The sequence below is a fragment of the Oreochromis niloticus genome, linkage group LG3 (genome assembly GCF_001858045.2).
Source record: "Oreochromis niloticus isolate F11D_XX linkage group LG3, O_niloticus_UMD_NMBU, whole genome shotgun sequence".
NCBI classification, from domain to species: domain Eukaryota; kingdom Metazoa; phylum Chordata; class Actinopteri; order Cichliformes; family Cichlidae; genus Oreochromis; species Oreochromis niloticus.
The window spans coordinates 28531024-28540979 of NC_031967.2; the positions used below are offsets into that span (position 1 = coordinate 28531024).

At 39.2% G+C, this 9956-nt stretch overlaps 1 protein-coding gene across 1 annotated transcript; it reads right to left on the bottom strand.

Moving 5' to 3' along the window:
- Window positions 1-2766: 2766 nt before the first annotated feature.
- On the bottom strand, window positions 2767-9701 carry LOC100701854 (complement C1q subcomponent subunit B-like). The gene is made up of 3 exons (XM_003454749.5): window positions 9322-9701; window positions 4832-4960; window positions 2767-4532 (listed from the first exon to the last, which is right to left on the bottom strand). Exons 1-3 carry the CDS (start codon window positions 9671-9673, stop codon window positions 4243-4245), a joined length of 771 nt encoding a protein of 256 aa, XP_003454797.1. The 5' UTR covers window positions 9674-9701; the 3' UTR covers window positions 2767-4242.
- Window positions 9702-9956: the final 255 nt, after the last annotated feature.

Genomic DNA, 9956 nt, shown 5'->3' on the forward strand with positions numbered 1-9956 from the left:
TGGTTTCTGTGGTCACCAGCCTCAATTCACTGTTTGTTAGCTTCTTCTCATTCTTGGTAATTTTGCTTTCACTGTCTTTCAACCTGTTTTCGCCAGTTGTCAGCCTGTTTTCAGTAGATTTCAACATGAATGCAGTCTTCTCCAGCCTGGCTTCATTTTTCTTCAGGCTGCTTTCAGTTTTTGTCACTCTGGTTTTACTCTCAGCCAGCCAGATGTCAACATCCTTCATCTTGGTTTTACTGTTGGTCAGCCAGGTTTCACTTTTTTCCAGCACACTTTCAGCCTTCTGCAGCCTGGTTTCAGATGCCTTCAGCTTTATTTCCAGCGATCTGAACTTCTGTCTGACGGCACTAAAGATGTCACACATCTCCAAAAAATCTGACTCAGATTCAGTGCCATTGTAGTCTTCGTAGGCAAAATTTAAGCCGCAGAAGAGCAAAACAATCCACAAACTGGAAAAATTCATCTTCCAAGTTCATTCAGCAAATTGATCTCTGCGGCTCAGCTTTTGCTAGGAATTTATAAATGACCCAGATGAATCTGTGATTATCGTATATGACTGAATGGGAGATTTCCACAGAGGTCAGAGCCTGCAACCATCCCATTTCTTATCAGATATGACCTTTTCTGAAACACAGAGCTATCCTGTTTTACGCATTTTTTATGGTTTCAGATTTTCGGGAAATTGGCAAGACTAAATTCTAAATGCCTACAAATGTGGTTTTTATTTTCCAACCATACCAAATAGTAACAAACTACTGAGATTGTTCTATTTTACTTAAAGGAGCACATAATATGTAGGACATGCTAAATTACTCCTTAACCCTTAGATACTGTTCATATTTTATGACTTTAGACCAGTTGCCCCCAACTTTTTTTACGCCAAGGACCAGTTTAATGTCAGACAATATTTTCACTGACCAGCCTTTAAGTTGTCGCAGATAGTACAACAAAAAAAATCACACGACCAAGACAAAAACTGTGGTAATATTTTGTAAATATAATAATAAACGCAAATTCACAGTGTAATTGTGTAACTTTATTAGCAGCATTTCAAAATAAGACACACAACTACAACGAGCCTCAACTCTCGCAGCCCAGAACCAAACGACTCACAGACTGGTACCGGTCTGTGGCCCGGGGGTTAGGGACCACTGCTTTAGAGTATGGTAAGTTTTGAAAAAGATAAAAAATTAAAGACAATTATAATGAATATACATTCCTGATAAATGTCTATAGCAATTTTCCAACTGCAGATGAATAGAATGGATAAATAGCCATCAATACATTGAAAAAGTGTTACCAATACCAGTAGCAATACTTTATAGGTTAAGTATAAAGGCAGCTTATGTAGAGGAGAGCAGTGTGTGTTTACATTTTAATGACCACTAAGTCACTCTGACTTTTACTTTCCATAACATTTAGTTTATACAACAAAACACACCTTTCAGCTTGTCATGAATTTCGAATTTTGGCTGTTTTTAGAGGCCTGGAAAGTAAATGTGCCTGTCTCTAAAGCACTTTGGGTCAACTTCTGGTTTTAAATGTTTTTAAGCGGTCCCCACCTGCCGGGCCATGGAGTGGTACCGGTCCGTGAGTCGTTTGGTACCGGGCCGCAAGGGTTGGTATTTTTCATAGAGCATGTTTGAGATATACTGAGCACAATTCAGTGGGCTACATACTGGACTTAAAGCAGGTGTGTTAAACATAAGGGGGGCCAGAATTCAACTCCAATCCGGCCCATAGGATGGCTTTGGAAAATGTCTAGAAGAACATAAATTTTGGATTTTTAATTCTATTTATACACGTTTTACATAATAGCTTACTAATAAATACCCCCCACCCTCATGACCATTCACATTTTAGCTTCCAGTAATTTTACACATGCATTTCCTACAATGTAAACCCAAAGAGCAGAAAGATGCAGAAAGATTACTCTCATCTACTACAACAGCATTCCTTTATCACTAAGAAAAACTGAGACACATGGTTGAAACTGTTCTTCTTTGTATTATATGAAGCTATCTTATTGATTATATGTGTAGTTAAACTTCTTTACACTGACAGAGATTGGAGTTTCACTCAAGTGGGCTATGTATGACCCTCTATACCTCTGCTATATGCTGTATGCCACGAGTGAGCAAGACACTGACTCACTGATCCACAACACTAGGACAAGCTTTAATTTGTTTGTAATTTGTTTAAGGATACAAAGAAATTACAATAGAAACAAAGTACACTAGTATCATTTAATCTTTGTGTACAGCGCTTTGTGACGGCCTGTCTATGAAAAGCGCTTAATAAATAAACTTCACTTACTTACTTACTTACTTATTACACTAGAAACAAAGTACACTAGTATTTTTCCAATTCCAATAACAGTTTTGGTATCGATGCTCTCAGTATTTGGATCTGCCCACCTCTATCAGATATCACGCAATATCTTGTAAGTAAAAAAAAGATAAGCATATCCCTTGTTTTACTTACCAAAGATGTGAAAAATAACAGTCATGATGGTTTAATTATGTTTTATTAAAAGTGAAAATGGAAAGAACATCCTGGAATTGTTTGGATTTTTTATAGCCATATATAATAATTTATATTAAACGCTGTCCTCACTGCTATCAAAAATCATCTTTATGACTAGCATTTATAATTTTCAATATTAATTCAACCTTAGTGAACACTTGGAACACACTGATCTGAACTCGAAGCAGCAATAAAAAAAACACTTTAGCATGTGAGACTTCAACATTTGCTTCCCACAATCACTGAAATGGCAAGTCTGGTGGCTTTACTGTATTGCTATCCCCTCTTTTTATCTCTGTTTTAATCTCAGTTACTTTAACATTGGCTTGCCCACAATTAACAGATTCCATTTTTTAACAGATTTTTTCACACTGAGAACACTTGTAGGACACTTTTTTTTCCTGATGACTGAAAGTGCTTTTACTACAATTCACATAACCTATACATTCAGCGGACTTTTGCGCATTTACGTAACTGCTCTTTTAATCATGGCTTGTTTCCGTTGTGTTTCGTGGTTCTCAAAATGGCTTATATGAGATTTTAGCTGAGATTCAGATGTTTCTGTGGATACCACACATGTGGTATCCACAGAAACCTCTGTGGACTTATATTTTTGACCCCGTGTTATAACCAGTTAAACCTGATCTCCTCCCTTTTGCCCCCGGTACCGGGACCGTGGGGCCGATCAGGCTAGAGGGCACTTGCCACCTGGGATCCCTGAAGGAAATGAAGTGTCTTTATATAGTTAAATATACAGTTTAGAATATAATGATGTCTAGATGTTTTGTTTACTTAACAAAAACATCCATATAAGCTTCATTGTAGTCTGTTATGATTTAGTATCATGTCTTTCATGTTAATTTTCTTTTTTAACAATGGGGAAAAACACAAACTGACATATAGAACTAAAACTCATCTGAGTAGCAATTTATTAAGAGCCTAAAGCAAAGTCTTGATTTATAAAAGTGCTGCCCATTTTCTATTTTCTATCAGAGAATTACAGATAGTTAGCAAAGTAAAGAGAATAGTAAAGTAAAAATGCAATACTGCATTTGGACACTTCCTCCAGTGTCCAAATGTTAAATTCTGTTAGTAGTTTAACCTGGAATTATTTACTTCCTTTCACTCCAACTGGTGTTCAGAGGAGGCCACCTACTAATGATGTGTTTAGGACTGATAACAACTGATAAAGATTCCATGAGCTGGTCACATGGTCACCTACCAGACACACAGAAGAAGTGGTGCACAATCTCTGTCTGGGACTATGCACCACTGTTTTTGAGTTATAAAGGTTTGTCATGTTATTAGGAAACTGCATTTTAAAATACTGTCATGATAATATACAGTTGATGCTCTGTGTTTTTAGTTTGTATTTTTCTACATTACGTTTCACCCACACTGTGATTCAGGCAGTGAATACTTACATACTTACTTCTCACAAGAGTGTACTTCTTCATTTCTTCTTCACAAATAGCATTTACAGTATTGGATGCTCTTAATTAATTCACTGATCACAGAGCTGAAGTGATTGATTTGATTCACATTTTTTTGACATGTGAAAAAACTTTGGATTGTTTCAGTGTGTTTTACACAGGTGAGTCTATGAAAAATGCCTTAACTACTTTGAGAATTATATCTTGAGTGGTGAGAATGATGTCCCTGATGTGAGAACTGCACCGAGGCCATCTTAAGCAAAAGCATATTTGCCATTTCTCACATTTGTGTGACCAAAAAACCACTAAAGGTTGTTTGACTTTCGCCTCCCCAAACATGTGTTTCTTCTTCCAGGACCACATAAACTTTGTCTCCTTGCTGCAGCTGCAGGAACACTGCGTTTCCTCCGTTATCAGTTTCCCTTCTAGTGTCAGTATCAATCGCATGATCATTTGTCATGACCATCACCTCGTTGTTCTTGTACAGATACAGCCGTTGAGAACGATCTCCTCTAGCATGACAGAAGATGGTAAAGTAATAAACACCTGCAATGGGTGCTGTAAAGACACCTGAAGAATAGAAGAGTGGGGGTCACATTAAAAATTATATTTGAAAACTCAAACAGGAGATCACTAGTGCTCTTTGTAACTATTTTATTTTATTTTGTTGTTGTGCAAACAAATAAATATGTCACAACTGGCTGGTTTATAAACTGCTTTTTAAAGAAAAGTTTTAATAATTTATTCAACATCACATAAATTGCCAGAAACTATTAGGAAATAGTTAAACTGCTTACATGTGTTATTTTGCTTTGTGTAAAAAAAGAAAATGCTGCATTACTGAATATAGAGAAGACTGTCAATCTTACCTGTTACTGGACTGTAGGCATTGCCAATATTTGTAATTACGCCCTTGTAGACTAAGATTATGTCTGTGTCGAAAGGTCCAATATGTCCACCGCTTCCTAATGTTGCACTGAATATTATCTTGGTTCTTTCTGTGGAAAACAAATCATAAGCATAACATAATAGATTTGTTTGAAGTAAATCCATGATTGTCTCTTCAAACAAACATGCATTTCATCTTATTGCTTCTGCAGTTTTGTAAATTATGACTTGTCTAAAAGGAGATACAGTATACATTGGTGTTTCAATTTGATCTTTGAGTTTTTGCCTTGTCGCAAATGATGAACATGTTATTCAGTTCAATTTAATTCAATTTTATTTATACAGCACCAAATCACAACAACAGTCGCCTCAAGGAAATTTATATTGTAAGGTACACCCTACAATAATACATACACCCCCTATGACCCCCTATGAGCAAGTGCTTGTCTGCACTCGCAGGCCCTGCTGGTTCAGAGACTTATCCCCATGAACGAAGCAAGAAATCAGAGATCGACTGGTTTTAAACGTGTAAGGGAAGCCGGTCGGATCAGGATCTTGGAGCTGAAAGCTCCTCACCTGATCCCAGCCAACTTCAAAAAAACAGCTTCCCCTTGCAGCCTTTATTCAGTGACAATAGTTACACAACCCCCCATTGTAAAACCCCTATGGTGTGTCATAAAAGCTAAAGGCACTGTGTGTGTGTGCATGCATGTGCAAGCATGTGAGTGCATGTGTGTGTGTGTATACGTGACTTCCTGCTGGTCACAAAAGGGTCATCTCCCCTCACCCCCGTATATGGCTCAACCCCTTTAATGGTCCACCACATACAAGCACAGGTGAGCCCATAAATGGCAGGAAGTGAACACTCCTTACCAAAGAAGGAAACCAGCACAACAATGACAACTTTTATCAGAATCACTTTAACATTAATAACAAGTAATGATTAAATGCAGAGAGGTCTATTAACACATAGTGAATGAGAAAGGTGACTGAAGAGGAAGTATTTAATACACGATGGGAATCCCCCAGCAGCCTACACCCATTGCAGCATAACTAAGGGAGGATTCAGGGTCACCTGAGTTAGCCCTAACTATATGTTTTATCAAAAAGGAAAGTTTTAAGATTTAAGATTCTGGAGACAGAATCCAAATTGAAAGCTGGTTCCATAAAACAGGGACCTGAAAACTCTATGCTCTCCCTCCCAGTCTACTTTTAAATACTCTAGGAACAACAAGTATGCCTGCAGTACTCTAATGGGGTGATATGGTACTTTGAGGTCATTAAGATTAGATGGGGCCTGATTATTCAAGAACTTGTACGTGAAGAGCATGATTTTGAATTCAACTCTGGATTTAACAGGGAGCCAATGAAGGCAAGTCAATATAGGAGAAATATGCTCTCTCTTTCTAGTCCCTGTCAGTACTCTTGCTGCAGTATTTTGGATTAACTGAAGGAGTTTTTAGGAAATCCTGAAAATAACAAATTACAGTAGTCCAACCTAGAAGTAATATATGCATGAACTCTTTTTAGTCCCACTCTGAGATAGGATATTTTTAACTTTTTGAGATATTGCACGAATGGAAGAAAGCAGTACTACATATTTGTTTAATATGCGCATTGAAGTAAATGATTCCAAGATTCCTCACAGTGTTACTAGAAGCCAAGAATTCTAAGCATTTTAGAGCTAAGTACGATAACCTCGGTTTTGTCTAAATTTAGTAGCATAAAGTTAGAGGTCACCCCTCTGTGAATTGCTACCTTATCGTGGTGGATGGTTTGCGTGTCCCAGGGATCCCGGGGGCTATGTTGTTGGGGGGCTTTTGGGTAGGGTCACCTAATGGCAAATTGGTTCTGGGTTAGGAACCACATTGAGGAAACAGTTCACCCTGCCTGGGATAGGGTTACCAAGGCCCTGCCCTGGAGCCAGGCCTGGGGAGGGTGCCCAGGGGTGAGCATCTGGTGGCTGGGTCTTAGTCCATATGTGGGCAATGACAATGAGACCTGGAGGAATGTGATTGTGAAGCAAGCCTTCCAGATCTGAACCTGAGTGGTGTTCTGTTACTGGACTTCTGTGCAAACCTCAGTTTATCCATAACAAACACCATGTTCAAACATAAGGGTGTCCATAAGTGCATGTGGCACCAAGACACTCTAGGCCGCAGGTTGATAATCGAGTTTGTGATTGTATCATCAGATGTGATCAGAGCTTCAAAAGCATTCTGAGGGAGATTGGGGAAATTGAGGCCAGATGGACCATGTTCAGCACCTCCACAGCTGAAGCTGCTGCAGTCAGCTCTGGCTGCAAGGTGGTCGGTGCCTGTCGTGATGGTAACCTCAACCAAATGGTGAATTAATTTATTTTAGTCTGACCCCAGTCCGATCCGCTAACATGGAGGAGGCGGGGTTTATGACCTATGCTGCAGCCAGTACAAAAGCCAAAGCTTCATTTTTGGGGAGCTGTCGTGTCTTCCATGTTTTTTACAGTCATTGGTTGGTACAGGGTATTGAAGAAGATAACAGTGGGTGATGCATATTCTTAAACTCAGTTACAGCACTTTCAAAAAACATCTACAGTGATCATCCAGAGCCAAAGTCAAGAAACAAAACACCAAGCAGTGTAGGTAACACAAGGCTGCTGGTCATTGTTATTAAAAAGTTATAATATTATGTTAGCAATATCCTTCAAGACCAGTAGCGGTTTTTGATACGGGCAACACGGGCGGTTGCCCAGGGCGGCATCGTGGTGGGGGCGGCATCACGGGCATCGGCAAAAAAAAAAAAAAAAAAAATTGCTCGTACTCATGCTGCCCCGACATCATGCACATTTTGGGAATGGCACAGGCACCGATCGGTTTTCTATCGCCCATTTGCTGGGAGTAAGGGCGCCCTCCGTTTGCGAGGTGCGCCTGCTGCTTGCGGCACAGGGAGGAGAGGGCGGGGCGGTGGGGGAGTCTCTGGCTCGCTGGAGCAGCATCTAATAACCAACTCGCAAAATAAAACAAAATAAAAACAAACCAACAAACACGAAAACAGCAGACATTATGATACAGACTTATAATTTGCACCGATGGTTTTTCGAAATTCTATACGCGAAAAGTGAGTGCGAGAGCCCTCGGTGCGCCTGCTGCTGAAGTCAAAGTAAACTTTATTGTCATCTCCGCTACATACAGTCCAGTATATAGAGAGACGAGACGACGAGGCTCCAGTTACAACAGTGCAAGTAAACAAACAATAAATATAAGAAGAGTAAGAAAATAAATATACACTTTAGGACTCGGGGTAAAGGGATCAATAACAATTTAAAATTTATTATTTACAGTTTGATGATTTAAAGTCTCACACACAACCCGTCGAAAGGGGAGGGAGACCTGCTGCTTCCAAATAGAGCGCATTTCATTCATAATGTTGTAAATCCAAGCCCATTATGTATTCGGTTGTGCGAAATCCCAGAAATAAACCCTAGAAAAAGCGAATCTGTGAAATAAGGTGTAGGTCTATTAGGTTATGATTCTCGGGTTGGGGGATGGGTGTTCATACTGGAGTGCAAAATTAAAACCAACATGGACAAGAAAAGTTCAAAGCCATCAGGTCCAGAGGGAGTGTTCGCCCAGGGCGCCAAACAGGCTAGGACCGCCACTGTTCAAGACACTTTCATTTTCATTTAACCTAGCTAGCCTATTCACTGATTCAAGACACAGGTCAGTGCATTCATGTCACTCAGTCTTAAAATTGAAAACTTGTTTTAAAACTTAAAAACATTTTCTGACATATGATAATGAGAACTTAACTGTGCTGGAGAAAGTCTGACATTCTTGAAAGTGATTTAAACTAGCATCAATGGACTTCCAGTGAGGGCCTTCAGAATGAAGTTTGTGCAAAAGCACTTATTCTTTTATTTGGCCTTTGGCCAGAGACAGTGTAGAGGGACAATAAAGCAGGGAGAGAGAGAGGTGAAGAAATGCAGCAAAGGGCTGCGGGTCAGACCCACACTCAGGCCTACTGCTCTCCGGTCATGTAGCATATGGTTGTCTGCTCATCCCAGTGAGCTAAACCAGTGCCCCAAAAGCACTTATTCTGTGCCTTACTCTACATTTGCAATGCTGTAAATGAACAAAACCATGCCAAAGCCTCAAAAAAACCCAAATTTATTTGTATTTTACTTCCAAAGATCTAGACTATCACATTTTAAGCGAGAAATAGTTTTTCAGGCTTTATGAAGACCTTTCAAGGTTTTTCTTTGGACACTGGCTGCTTTTTCATTCATTTTTAGTCCAGTCCTTCTATCTGTCCACTGTTGAAGTTGCAATTCAAAATTGTACCTCTGTCAGTAAACACATTTTCATGCAGCTTCTGTCTTTTGACATTATTTTTTAAAGATTACTAAGTTTCAGTCAAATTAATTGAACATTCCAACACAAAAATATGGAAAAAGTGTTTAATTGATTAATCAATAAAATTGCCCTTGATGTACCTTTGTGTTGCAGTTCCAAAATCTGGTTTTCACTCTCCTTCAGCCTGTTTGCAGTGTGGTTCAGCTTTGTCTCACTGTCCTTAAGCCTAGATTCAGTGTTTTTCAGCTGGGTCACAGTCTCCTTTAGGCTCATTTCAGTGTCCTTCAGCCTGGTTTCACTTTCCTTCAGCGTAGTTTCACTGTGCTCCAGCCTGGTTTCCATAGAGTTCACTTTTTCTGTTATGGCCCCGAAGTCTACCAAGAATTTGCACATGTCAGGATTGCATGACTTTGTTTCTGTAGCATTATTATCACTGCGGGCCAAACCCAAGCCACAGAACAGCACAATATAGCATAAAATGTCAAAATCCATCTTCCAAGTTGATTCAGTGTCACACACCCTGCAGAGCTCTGGTTAATGTGATTGTTCTAGGGTCTTTTATACTGTTTAACATTCACATGTTAATTATTAACATACTAATAAACTTTTGTGACTTTGTTATCAGTCTGTACCAGTTGGACTCAACAAAACAGTAATGAGGAAATAGTAATACATTTACTAGGAAAACAATTTCAGTGTAGTGGCCATTGTCTAAGCTCAAACACTAAAAATACACTGAAAACAAACTCCATCATGTCATCAAAACAGCTCTGAC

Excerpts from the sequence above, each read along its gene's own strand:
- LOC100701854 (XM_003454749.5), bottom strand. The coding sequence starts at position 9,673 with ATGGATTTTGACATTTTATGCTATATTGTGCTGTTCTGTGGCTTGGGT. Across the intron at positions 4,961-9,321 it reads TTTGGAACTGCAACACAAAG|AAAGAACCAAGATAATATTC; the intron begins GTACATCAAGGG and ends TGTTTTCCACAG. Across the intron at positions 4,533-4,831 it reads TGCCTACAGTCCAGTAACAG|GTGTCTTTACAGCACCCATT; the intron begins GTAAGATTGACA and ends TCTATTCTTCAG.